Source organism: Chrysemys picta, chromosome 5 (assembly GCF_011386835.1).
Source record: "Chrysemys picta bellii isolate R12L10 chromosome 5, ASM1138683v2, whole genome shotgun sequence".
Taxonomy (NCBI): Eukaryota; Metazoa; Chordata; order Testudines; family Emydidae; genus Chrysemys; species Chrysemys picta.
The window spans coordinates 107,743,781-107,758,905 of NC_088795.1; the positions used below are offsets into that span (position 1 = coordinate 107,743,781).

Here is a 15,125-nt window from a genome sequence, read left to right on the forward strand (position 1 = left end):
CGTCGACTCCGGAACTCCACCAGAGCAAGCGGCGGTAGCGCAGTCAACGGGGGAGCCGCGGCCGTCAATCCCGTGCCGTGTGGACCCCAGGTAATTCGATCTTAGATACTTCGACTTCAGCTACGCGAATAGCATAGCTGAAGTTGTGTATCTTAGATCGATCCCTCCCCCCTCTCCCCCCGCCCAGTGTAGACCAGCCCTTAGAAAGGCTGTGGGGGATCAATAGATTAAAAAGAAATAAGTAAAATGGTGAAGAACATGAAGAGGAAAACAGAAATGGAACAGAAGCATTTCTCTGATTTCTCCTAGGAAATGACATAAAAGTTCCCAAAAGTTAAAGCTCATTTTCAAGTGTTACTGTACTCTCGAGTTGGCATTCTTGTAGTGGGGGCTTGAATAAGTTATAATCAGATGAAAGACAGTTTTCTCCAATCTGATATTAGTGGATCTGTTACGGCACTCATATTAGATCAATAATTTAACTGCATTACCTTTGTTTTATTGCATTTTACATGCATTTTAATACATTGATTTGCGTTATTTATATGCACAAATAATGATTCTCATACCTCATCAGTTATATCTATTGCTGTTATGTTGAAATACAGCAGCATGCAAATACACAGGTTAGTGTGTAAAGTTATTATTTTATATGTAGAAAAACTTACATTTAACTGTAAAGAGAACATGATCTGTAAATGACATATACATACAGTTTAATTTGGTTTTATGCAGACGTTGCATAGTTCATTATTAGTTTCTAATGAAAGACTGGATGTGTGGTGTCAGTGACCTTGAAGCAGATCAAGTGACAGTGGCAAACAGGAAGATCTGAAGAAGAGGCATAACCTTCAGGGTTGAAAGGTCAGCAAGTACAGCCTGGGAAAAAGAACAAAAAGGATTTGCTAAACTTGAAAATTGAATCAAATTTCTCTGAAGTAGTACCTAAGAAATCAGAAAAAGTTGAGGCAAACTTGACTGCAGAATATATTGACAATAATTACCTTCTAAACTCTATTATATCATATCAGTCTGTGGAGGTTCCTTTTCCCCAGATTTTTCAATCTAACATTTCAACGCGTAAAAAAAAAAAAAAAAAAAAAAAAGTGCACCTATATGAACAGACAGCAAGTAAAGTCACTTTATTTTACCCTTTAGACTTACTTCAAATATAAACCCATGATACCAGGCACAAGAGGTCTAACATTTCAACTTGCTTCTAAAAATAACTGTACATTATGAATCTTTATCCTGTGTCTTGGGTAGCACTTGTAAGATAAGTCTGTGACTTTAATGATGACTTAAAGTGAATCATCATCTAATGGAAGTATATATTTTAAAAAAATATAACTAGTCATCACCAACATTCCATAATATAGAATAGAATTTTATCAGCTTCTTGGGGGGGGGGGGGGGGGGGATTAACAAAAATAGTAATTAGTAACAATAAGCTTCACTTTGGTCAGTTTTCACATATATAACAAGATGACATTTATCAAGATGAAATTTCTAATTCATTATTTGATAAAAGCAACCTTTTAAAATCTATGTAATATCAAAAGGCATAGAAGCAATTATCTTTTTATATTTATTAATAAAAATGAGTGTACAAACCTCCCCAATTTTTAAGGGTAATATTCTTTAATCATATTAGTAGAATAAATTTAGACCACATACTAAAATAGTGGGGAAAAAACTCAGATACACAAAGAGCTCAATGAGAGTGCGTTGTTTATAATATTTTATATGCTTTTGTCATGTGCCAAAAAAGGAATTTTATGCACTATATTCTTGTAACTTCCTCTGAGTTTTTACCTAAGATAAGAATTTAAGCATAGAGCTTTGTATTGCATGCCATGTACTTCTAAAGCTTAAATTGCTCTGGTTGGCAATGCATCAAGAACTATTTCAAACTCCTCTAACTGAAACTTATCCTTACTTCAGCTGCAGCCAGTGATGTCACCTCCATCAGGTTCACTGCTCGGAAAGCAAACACAGCAGCTGCCAGGACTGAAAAAGAATGCACAATATTTAAACTGCTGACCTATTAATTAATTGTTAGAATTAATCTTGATCTAAAATTAACAACACACTCTCTCTCTTTAGCAATCATTCTGTTTTTGAAGGACAGTAAGTAGTGGATTTCAGTGCTCTAGTTCTTACCATGTGGCTACTCCTTCATAAAAATGAATAAGTATGTTACTGTGTTCTTTCAAAAAAGTTGAGTAATATGTTTAAGGTTTTAACTGTGTGAAAGACATGATTAAAAATAACATTTTAAATTGTTTCTTTTCTAGGCATAGGATAAACATTTATTTAAAATAGCAAAATTTCAATGCATAAAGTGAACAAAGGGCTCATTTATGTTGCTTTTGGGCTGTAAAATTAGTTTCTCTCATAAAGGGAGATATTCTCTCTCTACATATGTCGTACAGATGCAAATCTAACTAAAAGGCTAATGGTCTATTCTTAGGGCAAGAGCTTTTTATTTTATTGAGCTTCTGCCTCAGGCTAGCTTCTTGCCTCACACTGTGCCTCTGTAATAATCAGATGTGTGATATTTTCAATTAAAAAAGCAAGCTTTTAATTCCACTCTAAATTACTTGTGAAATGCTTTGCAAGCTTGTTGTGAATATAAAAAGATACAACATTTATAATTAACTTAATTAATGATGTTACTAAAAAAAGTAAATAAAGTTCACATTTCTAAAGAGCAGGGGTATAGAGTAGTAGAAAATAAGGAGGATTTTTAAGACTCCTATTGATAGTAAAGGAGTCATCTTTTCCTGGGTCGGGGGCAGGGAGAACAACATCTTTTGTGTAGCAGTGACAAACTAACGTAAACTAGACTATGCACTACACTATCTTTGGGGCAGGGAACATGCAAACCTTCTTTTATGTTCACAAAGCAGCTAGCATGTTATCAATGCTATCAAAAGAAAATACTACTACTAATAATATTGGAGAAGTAGTCACAATAAAACCATTTAATTCTCTGACAATTCCTGTAAGAACTGGAAAATGCATGAATTACTGCTTTACCCATTTAATATATATTGACTTTCAGCAAATCTATTTTCAGCAGTCATATAAAAGGAATTGAATTTTCCTCTCTTGATAACATCTATTTTCATTTAGCACGTATTATCTTTAAAATTATTGACAAATAAAATTTTCCATTACCAGCGAGAATTTCTAGAGAATTGTATCCTAGGATTCTGTCCCACAAAAGCAGAAGTTGGTCTGTAGCTAAGTAACCAGAGAATGCTCGTACCATCCATTTAAACGATATTCGTAGTCTGTAAACAATTGGAAAACAAGAAAGTATTATATTTCTCTCACAAATTACAGATACACCATTTCAAAAAGAATTCCATGACCTGCAAGTCTTTGTATTTATTATTATTAATATTTATGCTGCAGTAGTGTCCTGAAACCTAATCAAGACTTGTAGGGAAACGTTCAGTATCTTCTATGTCTGGGCTCCAAATCAATTTTATTAATATAAAACTTCCTAATCCACGAAACCCATTGAAAGGGTTCTAAGTCACCTCCACCCAAAACCCTGAAACCAAAGACACCCATCCTGGAGGAACCAACTAAGGGGGTGTGCTCTTCTTGACCGGCTGCACACAAACAGGGAAGAATTGGTAGGGGAAGTAGAAGTGGGTTGCAACCTGGGCAGCAGTGACCATGAGATGGTCAAGTTCAGGATCCTGACAAAAGGAAGAAAGGAGAGCAGCAGAATACGGCCCTGGACTTCAGAAAAGCAGACTTTGACTCCCTCGGGGAACTGATGGGCAGGATCCCCTGAGAGGCTAATATGAGGGGGAAAGGAGCACAGGAGGTCTGGCTGTATTTTAAAGAAGCCTTATTGAGGGCACAGAACAAACCATCCCGATGTGTAGAAAGAAGAGCAAAATATGGCAGATGACCAGCTTGGCTTAACAGAGAAATCTTCTGTGAGCTTAAACACAAAAAGGAAGCTCGAGCATGCAAGAGTGTAATCAGGAAGGCCAAAGCACAATTGGAGTTGCAGCTAGCAAGGGATGTGAAGGATAAAAATGAAGGGTTTCTACAGGTATGTTAGCAACAAGAAGGTGGTCAGGGAAAGTGTGGGACCCTTATTGAATGGGGAAGGCAACCTAGTGACAGATGATGTGGAAAAAACTGAAGTACTAAATGCTTTTGTTGCCTCCATCTTCACACACAAGGTCAGCTCCCAGACTGCTGCACTGGTGAGCAGCCCTCAGTTGTGATAAAACAGGTTAAGGACTATTTAGAAAAGCTGGATGAGCACAAGTCCATGGGGCCAGATGCAATGCATCCGAGGCTGCTGAGGGAGTTGGCTGATGTGATTGCAGAGCCATTAGCCATTATCTTTGAAAACTCGTGGCGATCGGGGAAGGTCCCAGATGATTGGAAAAAGGCAAATATAGTGCCCATCTTTTAAAAAGGGAAGAAGGAGAATCCGGGAAACTACAGACCGGTCAGCCTCACCTGAGTCCCCTGAAAAATCATGGAGCAGGTCCTCAGGGAATCCATTTTGAAGTACTTGGAGGGAAGGAAGGTGATCAGGAACAGTCAACATGGATTCACCAAGGGCAAGTCATGCCTGACCAACCTGATTGCCTTCTATGATAAGATAATGGGCTCTGGGATATGGGGAAAGCAGTGGACGTGATATACCTTGACTTTAGCAAAGCTTTTGATACGGTCTCCCAGCAAGTTAAAGAAGTATGGATTGGATGAATGGACTATAAGGTGGATAGAAAGCTGGCTAGATTGTTGGACTCAACGGGTAGTGATCAACGGCTTGATGTTTAGTTGGCAGCAGGTATCAGGTATCAGGGGTCAGTCCTGGGGCCAGTTTTGTTCAACATCTTCATTAATGATCTGGATGATAGGTGGGATTGCACCCTCAGCAAGTTTGTGGATGACACTAAGCTGGGGGGAGAGGTAGATATGCTGGAGGGTAGGGATAGGGTCCAGAGTATCCTAGACAAATTGGAGGATTGGGCCAAAAGAAATCTGATGAGGTTCAACAAGGACAAGTGCAGAGTCCTGCACTTAGGACGGAAGAATCCTATGCACTGCTACAGGCTGGGGACCAACTAAACGGCAGTTCTGCAGAAAAGGACCTGGGGATTACAGTGGACAAGAAGCTGCATATGAGTCAACAGTGTGCCCTTGTTGCCAAGAAGGCTAACGGCATATTGGGCTGCATTAGTAGGAGCATTGCCAGCAGATCGAGGGAAGTGATTATTCCCCTCTATTCGGCACTGGTGAGGCCACATCTGGAGTACTGCATCCAGTTTTGGCCCCCCACTACAGAAAGGATGTGGACAAATTGGAGAGAGTCCAGCAGAGGGCAATGAAAATGATTAGGGGGCTGGGGCACATGACTTATGAGGAGAGGTTGAGATAACTGTGCTTATTAAGTCTGCAGAAGAGAAGAGTGAGGGGGCATTTGATAGCAGCCTTCAACTACCTGAAGCGGGGTTCCAAAGAGGATGGAGCTAGGCTGTTCTCAGTGGTGGCATATGACAGAACAAGGTGCAATGGTCTCAAGTTGCAATGGGGGAGGTCTAGGTTGGATATTAGGAAAAACTATTTCACTCGGAGGGTGGCGAAGCACTGGAATGGTTACCTAGGGAGGTGGTGGACTCTCCATTGATAGAGGTTATTAAGGCCCGGCTTGACAAAGCCCTGGCTGGGATGATTTAGTTGGGGATGGTCCTGCTTTGAGCAAGGAGTTGGAATAGATGTCCTCCTGAGGTCTCTTCCAACCCTAAACTTCTATGATTCTAGTAATTCGCTTCTTAAAAATCTGGGGAAAAGCTATTATTATTTATATTACACTATCATCTACAGGAGAACCAGGTTGGGGCCCCATTATAATAGGTGTTATACAAACATTACAGGAAATGACTGTCTCTGGCTCCAAGTGTTTATGCTGGTAAGTGCCATATCATAGAACCATAGAAATGTAGGAAAGGACCCAGAGACGTCATCTAGGCCAGCCGTCTGTACTGAGGCAGGACCAAGTACATCTAGACCATCCCTGACAGGTGTTTGTTCTAGCTGTTCTTAAAAACCCCCAATGATGGGGATTCTGCAACCCCCCCCCCCCTTGGAAGTCTATTCTAGAGCTTAACTACCCTTATAGTTTGAGAAGTTTTTCCTAATATCTAACCTAAATCTCCCTTGCTGCAGATTAAGCCCCTTTACTTCTTGTCCTACCTTGGACATGGAAAACAATTGATCACTGTCTTCTTTACAACAACCCTTAACATATTTGAAGACTTAACTGGTCCCTGCCAGTCTTCTTTTGTCAAGACTAAACACAGCTTTTTAAAAAAACCTTTCATCATTGGTCAGGTTTTTCTAAAACATTTAATATTTTTATTGCTCTCCTTTGTACTTTCCAATTTGTCCACATCTTTCTTACAGAGTGGCACCCAGGATTAGACACAGTACTGGAGCTAGAGGCCTCACCGGTGCCGAGCAGAACTGGACAATTACCTCCCACTTCTTACATATCACACGCATGTTAATATACCCCAGAATGATATTAGCCTTTTTAGACACACAACTCACTCAATTTATGATCCACTATAACCTTAGATCCTTTTCAGCAGTACTACTACTTACCCAGTTATTCCGCATTTTATAGTTGTGCATTTGATTTTTTTCTTTTTTTTTCCTTCCTAAGTGTACTATTTTGCATTTGTCTTTATTGAATTTCATCTTGTTTTCTTCAGACCAATTCTCCAAGTGTCAAGATCATTTTGAATTCTAATCCTGTCCTCCAAAGTGCTAGCAACCCCTCCCAATTTGGCGTCATCTGCAAATTTTATAAGCATACTCTTCACTCCATTATTCAACTCATTAATGAAAATATTGAATAGTACTGGACCTAGGACAGCCCCCTACGTGACCCCCTGGATGTGTCCTCCCAGTTTGGCATCAAGCCACTGATATCTACTCTTTAATAACCACTTTCAACCAGTTGTGCATCCATCTTCTAGTAATTTCATCTAGACAACTTCCCCTCTATTCACTAGGCTGTCAAAGAAGGAAATTAGATTGGTTTGGCATGATTTGTTCTTGACAAATTCATAATGGCTATTCCTTATAAGTCTATTATCCTCTAGTTGCTTACAAATTGATGGTTTAATAATTTGTTCCAGTATCTTTCCAGGTATTGAAGTTAGACTGACTGATCTACAATTCTCTGGAGTCCGGTTTCTTCCCCTTTTTAAAGGCAGGTACTGTGTTTGCCCTTCTCCAGTCCTCTGGGACCTCACCCCTCCTCTACAAGTTCTCAAAGGTAATTGATAACAGTTTCCGAGATTGCTAAGCTAGCTCCTTAAGATGAAGTTCACCAGGCCCCACCAACATGAATACATCTAACTTATATAAATACTCTTTAATTGTCCTTTCCCTATTTTGGTTTGTGTTCCTTTCCCGCTTGTTGTTCATATTTATTATATTGAATATCTGGTGACCATTAACCCTTTTAGTGAAGACTGAAGCAAAACTCCTCAATCTTCTTGATGTTGTCTGGTATTAGCTCTCCCTCCCTGCTAAATAGAGAACCATTTTCCTTCATCCTATACTTTCCTTTTGCTCCTGGTGTACTTACAGAACCCCTTCTTATTTCCTTTTATGTTCCTTACTAAGTGTAATTCATTTTGTGACTTTGCCTTTCTGATTTTGTCCCTACATGCCTGTGGTATTCTTTTGTAGTCAACCTTAGCAATTAGTCCATATTTCCATTTTGTTGCAGGACTCCTTTTGTGATTTTCAGGTCATAAAAGAGCTCCTGATGGAGCCATATGGGCCTCTGACTATTCTTCCCATCTCTCCTTTGCATTAGGATAATTCACTGTTGCTCTTTTAATATTCTCTCTTTGAGAAGCTGCCAGATCAGTATCACACTGTAATCCAACCATCAATTCCCCAAGAAATAAACTAAGACAGTCCTAGCAGATCTGGCATGAATTACTGAAATCTGTTTAGAAATCAGATCCTTACTTCAGTGAGTTGGTTCCTCTGAGTTCATTTTTCAGTAATTCAATCAAAAATGTAATATAAAGAAAGCAGAAGTCTGTTTAATATCCAATCTTAATTGTAGAATCTGGCCTCTGGGTAAAATCACACATTGAGAATTTGGAATTTATATACAAGGCAGAAAAGATCTTAAGGATTTTCCTGATATACTATCTATCCTGTAGGCCAGGGAAATTCTTGTGAAGTTCCTTTTGGCTGCAATACTGGAATTCCTATGAGTTCTTATTCTCAGGGATTTTATTGTTTGGGCATACCTTAAACAAACTGTTGGTGTAAGGTATGCCCAAACAAAGCAAATATGCTCACCCTTCAATTGTCAAAGAGGGAAGTACAGTGCTTACGTTGGAATTTAAAAAGATGCAAGCCCATTTTCTATTTTATGAACTGTAGGGGAAGACTTTCAAAAGCACACATGGAATTTAGGCAACCCACTCAAATTGACTTTCAATGTATGTTGGACACTTAACTGACCTTTGGGCTGTTAAAAATCTCCCCATAATTGTTAAGTTACAATATCACAGAACAGCATTTCTAGAACAACATGAGTTACAGTTATTGTCATGAATAAGTGGTGAAACAGGGAAAAAGTACTTACGGTTGCGCCCCAATTTCTCGAAGATGATAGAAGAGCTGAGGGAGATGGGTTTGAAGAAGTGTCTCAAACAGCAAACATAGTGACACGATGCCCTAGCAAAACAACAATACCACACCCTGAAAACATATATTCACTATTACTCATATATTCAAATTTAAATATTAATATAGTTTTAATTTAAGCATTAAGACAAACCATTAATACATCAGTGATACACAACTAGAGTAACGTGAGCAAACCAGATACCTTCAACCTCTAAGGCCTTGATCCTACAAGCACTTCCACTCCTGAGTAACTGTATATATAATGAGTAGTCACATTCAACTCCAAGTCACTCATGTGTAATATCTGTAGGGTTAAGGTCTAAAGGCCAGATATTTATAAGTACGTGGACACTGAAAGATACGGATAGGTGCCTAAGCAGGATTTTCAAAAGCACTTAAATGACTACGTCCCATTGACTTCAATAGTAGTTAGGTGACTAGGTACTTTTGAAAATCCCACTTAGGCACTTATCTGTATTTTAGGTGCCTAAATATCTTTTTAAAAATCTGTCTCTAAGTCTATTAAAGGCCCAGTAGTACATAACCTATGTGGTCTTAGTTTTAGTCTGATAAAATAGACTCCAGTTACACTACACCTGGGTCACTGACAAAAACAGGGTTTTTTGAATTATCTTTTATAATTAGAAAAAAGTGACAAATCAAATTATTACAAACAAGGACAAGTTAAGTGATCTAAACTGTGGAATAACATTTAAAATTTTTCCCCTTTTTAAAAATTCCTTTTAAAAATCATGAAACTAGCCTACATTCCCATATACTGGGGTACAATGCTGCTAATATCCCAAAGCATAGGCCCAATCGTGTAAATGTTTGTTACCAAACAGACTATCTACCACTGTGATGTTTGTTTATTTATTTGACCATCAATGTGACTATTCACAGTACTAAGTGGTATTCCCAAGAGTAAGCATTTGCAGGATCAGCCCTAAGTCACATTTTAACAAAATCTGTATTACAACGGACTCTTAATGGCCCTCATATTTTAATTTTATTGGACATTCTTCTGTGCTGTTCACATAATTCATAATACATTGTTACATAATTGGAAATATGATTGCTCTCTTCATTTATACAATCTCTTAATGGAAAAAACACTTGTCAGTTTAAAACGTTTTCTATAGCTTATGTAGGGCAAGAAGAACTTGTAATCATGGGAATTTTCAAAATTGTATGCTTAGCTAAATGAATACCATTTTCTTTTAAATAAAAGTATTTTATCAAAATGTAATTAATAACCAGATTTTGTACGAAATAGAAGAGAAAAATGTTATACTTTAATAGTTAATACTGCAGCATAAACAAAAAATAAGGCAACCAAAACTTTCAAAAATTCACTTGTATTTGTATAAACAACACTTGCACATGCAAGTGATAGAATTCACAAAGAGTCCATCACCTGCGTATGACAGTGCTTAAAAAAAGTGCATTCAAGTATGTTTATACACAAAGATGCATGAGTAAAAAGGGGCTAGTTGAGACCCCTTTGAAAATGACTAGTAATGACTAAACCTATAAACTAAGACTCTTATGAGAACTGAGCATTAATAACAGAGGTATCCAATGTAATTCTAGTACAGAGTAACTCAAAGAACACTGCAGTCCATCATCTATTACCTCTGTATCACACACAAAACTAACTGGCCTCATTCAGGAAGGCACTTAAACACATGCGTAAATGCTGTTCTGAATTGAGGCCTATAAAAGCTTTGGCTCCCCCCAAAGCCTGAAAGCATGACCACTGTATTATTAAATATGTCTTTGCAAGAGAATTTTACTACTATTATTGAGGTATAAATTATAGGATTTCAAATAAAGTTGTATAATGTTACTTCAGCCATGTGTGGCATTTTTATCACAGTTAAAGAGATATAACTCAGCCATGTACACTTAAGAAAATAAAATCAGGCTACTATGCATTATTGTTCAATAACAAATAGAAATATAGACTGATTGGGTGTTATTTCCTAATGAACTTACAGAAGGATGAGAAGAGATGGAATGGAGTCTGAAGAAAAAACGCACATACATCTCACGGAATATCTGATACAATTTGGAAGGTTCATGGTACAGAAAACAAAGTGGAGCAACTGAAATGATAAAAGAATTTAATTGACTCAATGCTGTAAACTGTTAAAATAGTTCAATGAGCAAGTGCATGAAGTAGGAGGAAAAACGAGCCAATAATCTCTTTAGAATAATAAATTTATAAATTAGTTCTGATTTATTTAGAAAGATATTTATTTTTAATATTAGATCCTAGAATTAAAAGAAATGACAAGCAAAGGTGAATGTTGTAGCCCATGTTACAACCCTATAGATTTCAAGAGACAGAATGAACTGGATCCTGCCTATTCCATAGAGTCGGCCCTGCATGAGCATCAAAAATATGTTTTGAGGATGGATGGTCCAGTGGTTCGGGTGCTAGATTGAGACTCAGGAGACCTGGATTCAATTTCGTACTCCACGACAGACTTCCTGTGTATGCTGGCAAGTTACTTTGTCTCTCTTGGACTCAGTTCCCCATCTGTAAAATGGGAATAATAGCACTTCCCTACCTCACAGGGATGCTGTGAGGGTAAATGCACAAAAGACAATGAGGTACTCAGATACTTCAGTAATGAAGACCATATAAGTATAATCAGTCAAAGGATATATGGACAGTTGCATACTCATTCTAAGATCTGGATGAAAATTTACATTTACTGGGCAACCATTATGTAGTCCTTTAAATATTAGCTGATTCAAAAAATTGCTATCTAATTAAACTAAGCTGGGTAGATTTCTAAAGGGTTGTTTCAATTCTAAACATTAAGTCATTTTAAGAGCCAGTTTTTAAAATAAACCTCCAGTCAGGTAGAGAAAGTGAAGGACTCCTGGCTGTGACTTCAACATTATCAACTGTGAGGAGGTTAGGTGGAGTTTGTAACCAAGCAGTTCAGTACTTAGAAGACCCAGATTCTCTATGCCAACCAGGGTTTAGGGTGACCAGATGTCCCGATTTTATAGGGACAGTCCCAATATTTGGGTCTTTTTCTTGTATAGGCTCCTATTACCCCTCACCCCCGTCCCGATTTTTCACACTTGCTGTCTGGTCACCCTACCAGGGTTCAAACTGGATTCCATACTCAAGTGACACTCCATCTTTTGTAGCTCAAACAGTGGAGAGAATAATGATTAAATCTGTATTGTTAATGGTAGGGAATGCAAGTTACTAATTAGGAGTAGTACCATTCTGACTTCCCAGGCTACCTATGCTCTTCAGAACAGAAAAGCTATTGAAAGTTATCAGAAAAAGCAAAAACTTAACTAAACAAAAACATTCCATCATCTGAGGCAGGACCAGTTTTAATTAGTACATTTGTACCAGCTGCCTTGTCAGGTCTGAGTGCTAAAGGATTTTTCACAAAATACAGAATTCATGTGTTTCTGGAATTCTTGTTGGCATAATGACATGTTCATTTAATCTAAACTTTTTTTTTAAAATCAGGATTTCCAGAGAAGACATACTAATGCAGTAAAGGGAGAGAGCCCAAACCATCCAGTATTAACAAGCTGCTAATGTTTTGTGAATTATTCATTGTATTCACAAAAGACATTTTTGTAATTCCATTATATGATGCCACTCACTATGTGTCCCAGCCACATGCTTATGCCAGTGGGCCTTTTACATACAATTCACTTTTATAAGAAACCACTCTTCACACACATTTCTTGCCTATTTGCAGCACAAAGATAATGCAGCCTGCCAAGACATCCTCTCTCCCCATTTGTGTACATTGTAATTCAATTACCATGAATGAAGCTAGCTTCTGACCTAGAGATCAGCTGCTCCAATAATAGGTTTCAGAGTAGCAGCCGTGTTAGTCTGTATCCGCAAAAAGAAGAACAGGAGTACTTGTGGCACCTTAGAGACTAACAAATTTATTAGAGCATAAGCTTTCGTGGACTACAGCCCACTTCTTCGGATGCATATCATCCGAAGAAGTGGGCTGTAGTCCACGAAAGCTTATGCTCTAATAAATTTGTTAGTCTCTAAGGTGCCACAAGTACTCCTGTTCTTCTTTTTGCTCCAATAATAGTTCTCTATATAGGGATTCCCACGTTAGCAAGTTACAACAAGAGCAAATGAGATCAGTCTGGACATTTTTCTAATTATGCATACACACCTTGGATACACAAACACGTGCAATACATAAATGTTTAAAATGCATAAAAGAATAGTTTACATTTTACCAAAAATATGTGGATGGTGTGATATAAACTGTGGTTTATTTACAAAAAATTATGCAGAATTGTTACTTAAAATAGTAATATTTGAAAGTCATACTTACCATACATTGAAAAGCCATGAAAAGGAATTACACCTACAAAATAAGGAAGGTTCTTTTATCCTTTTATTTTTATCTATTTATCCATAGAAGTATTAATATTTATTGCTTTTTCAAATTCCTAAACTGAGCTTTGGGTTTCACAGGAACAACTAAAGACATATTCCATATCCTGAAGAGCTTAGAGTCTTAGACCCTGATCTAAGCAAACACACACATGCTTAATTTAAACAGGGGGTATTCCCACTGGTAAGTGGGGGTATTCCCACTACTCACATGGTTAAAGTTAAGCATGTCCTTACGCACCTGTAAGATCGGATTAAGGACCTGATTTAGCAAAGAATATAAGCACATGTTTAACTTTAAGCATGTGCTTATGTGCTTTCATGAAATCAGGGCCCAGCTTCAGATAAGATACAACCAGCAAGGGCCATACACTGACAAGAAGGATGGAACAGGGAAAAAAGAAAGAGTTACAATAATGAGTTCATGCAGTACCCAGTAAAGATATGTAGCCATCTTGGCAGTTGTGTTTTCCTCTCTTTTCCAAATCATCTCACTTCCCATAGGTGACATGGCTGAAATGAGTGTTTAGAGAGGATTTGAATGAGGAGAGGGAAGTGTTTGGCAAATGGGTCTAAGGAGGATGCTTCATTCTTAGGGGGCTGCATAAAAGAATACATGGAGTCAGAGGTGGGAGAATGCGACAGAGGATGTGCCAAGACTGGCATCATTGCTGGAATGGAGAAGACGCAAAAGGAGACAAGGTTAGAGATACAGACACAAGACCAGTGACGTAGGACCTTGAAAGCAAGGACAAAGAGCATGAACTTGATATAAAGGGCAATGAAAAGCCAGCAGCAGAAGTCAAAGGGGAGGGGGGTTGATATGGACAAAATGACCAGTGAGAAAAAAAGACAACGGCAGCAATAAGGGTAACATTAATAGCATTAATGTGATAAATATATTCATACATTCGTGTCTAAAAATCAAGACCAAATGTTCAAAAGCAGAAGCCTAAAATTGGCATCTCAATGGCATGCTTTCCAAAGGTGCTGAGCAGCTGGGTAGTAGCTGGTGTTAAGTGGTGTTCCAGTCAGGTCCCCTAAGCATGAATCAAGGAGACTGAAATATGAGCTGCTATCCCGACCCTATGCCATCAGAATATTCCCCCACATAGAGAATGCTCAAGTGGCTAATAAAGCTAGAATTAACCTGGCTTTGCAGTGGTGCAAAGCAACATAACCCAGTGTGAGGTTCTAGCTCAATAACTTTAATCTCATTATACTACTGGCTAAGGTTCACTCTTATTCTGCTTATTTGTTAAGTTTAGCTTATTTTTGCATTGCAAAAAGTAGTAATTTTCCCATCTTCCACTAGAGGAGGCAATAGTATAACTCTTACCATTTGGTGGATAAAAGACAGCATATTCTTCCATGCCAAGTTTTCCTGTGAATGAGCAGACATAGGTTTAAACACACTCAAATGGTAAAAAGTCTCTTTAGAAACGTGAACTTTATTTACTTTTCAGTAATATCATTAAAAGTTCATTAATGATGAATTTTTTTATCAGTTTATATTGACCACAAAACATTTCACACGAGTCATATAGTAAAAGAAGATATAGTGTTCCTCAAATGTAAAACGCAGACGTGACACAACAAAGGAGATTGACAAACAATAGAGGGGAGATGAGGGAGAAGGAAGAGTTCAATAATAGGATTGTTACGTTTTGTGTTTCGTTAAATAAAAATTAATAAAGAGTATAACTGACTCACTCACTGTGGGCCTTGCAGACAAAAGTGAGTTTTCAGAAAGGATTTAAATGAAAAGGAGAGTGCCTTGGCAGACCAGAACAGGGAGAATGTTCTATGCATAGGAACAGCACTTAGTAAGGTGCAAAAATGTTAGTGAGAGGAAAAGGAAATTGTTGCATTAAGGCTGAATCACTGGAAGAGTGGAGGGGTACCCTAACTGAACTACTTTACCTATTTTTCTTTAAAATCTTAAAATCCCTATTGCTTCAACAAGCCCTTTTTTCAAATCTAATATCGGTGCCAA

The 15,125-nt window shown here is 37.9% G+C and overlaps 1 protein-coding gene across 4 annotated transcripts in view; it reads right to left on the reverse strand.

Annotated features, from left to right (window-relative positions):
* Positions 1-477: 477 nt before the first annotated feature.
* TBC1D19 (TBC1 domain family member 19) overlaps positions 478-15,125 on the reverse strand; it is a 101,692-nt gene continuing 87,044 nt past the window's right edge. For all 4 annotated transcript variants that reach the window (XM_065597009.1, XM_065597008.1, XM_005300298.5 and 1 more), the window contains 7 exons: positions 14,469-14,513; positions 13,068-13,100; positions 10,714-10,823; positions 8,672-8,763; positions 3,184-3,299; positions 1,940-2,010; positions 478-879 (listed from right to left, as the gene is read on the reverse strand). In XM_065597009.1, the coding sequence (XP_065453081.1) occupies positions 805-879; positions 1,940-2,010; positions 3,184-3,299; positions 8,672-8,763; positions 10,714-10,823; positions 13,068-13,100; positions 14,469-14,513 (542 nt within the window). In that variant the 3' untranslated portion in view covers positions 478-804. The remainder of the gene's footprint in view (positions 880-1,939; positions 2,011-3,183; positions 3,300-8,671; positions 8,764-10,713; positions 10,824-13,067; positions 13,101-14,468; positions 14,514-15,125) is intronic.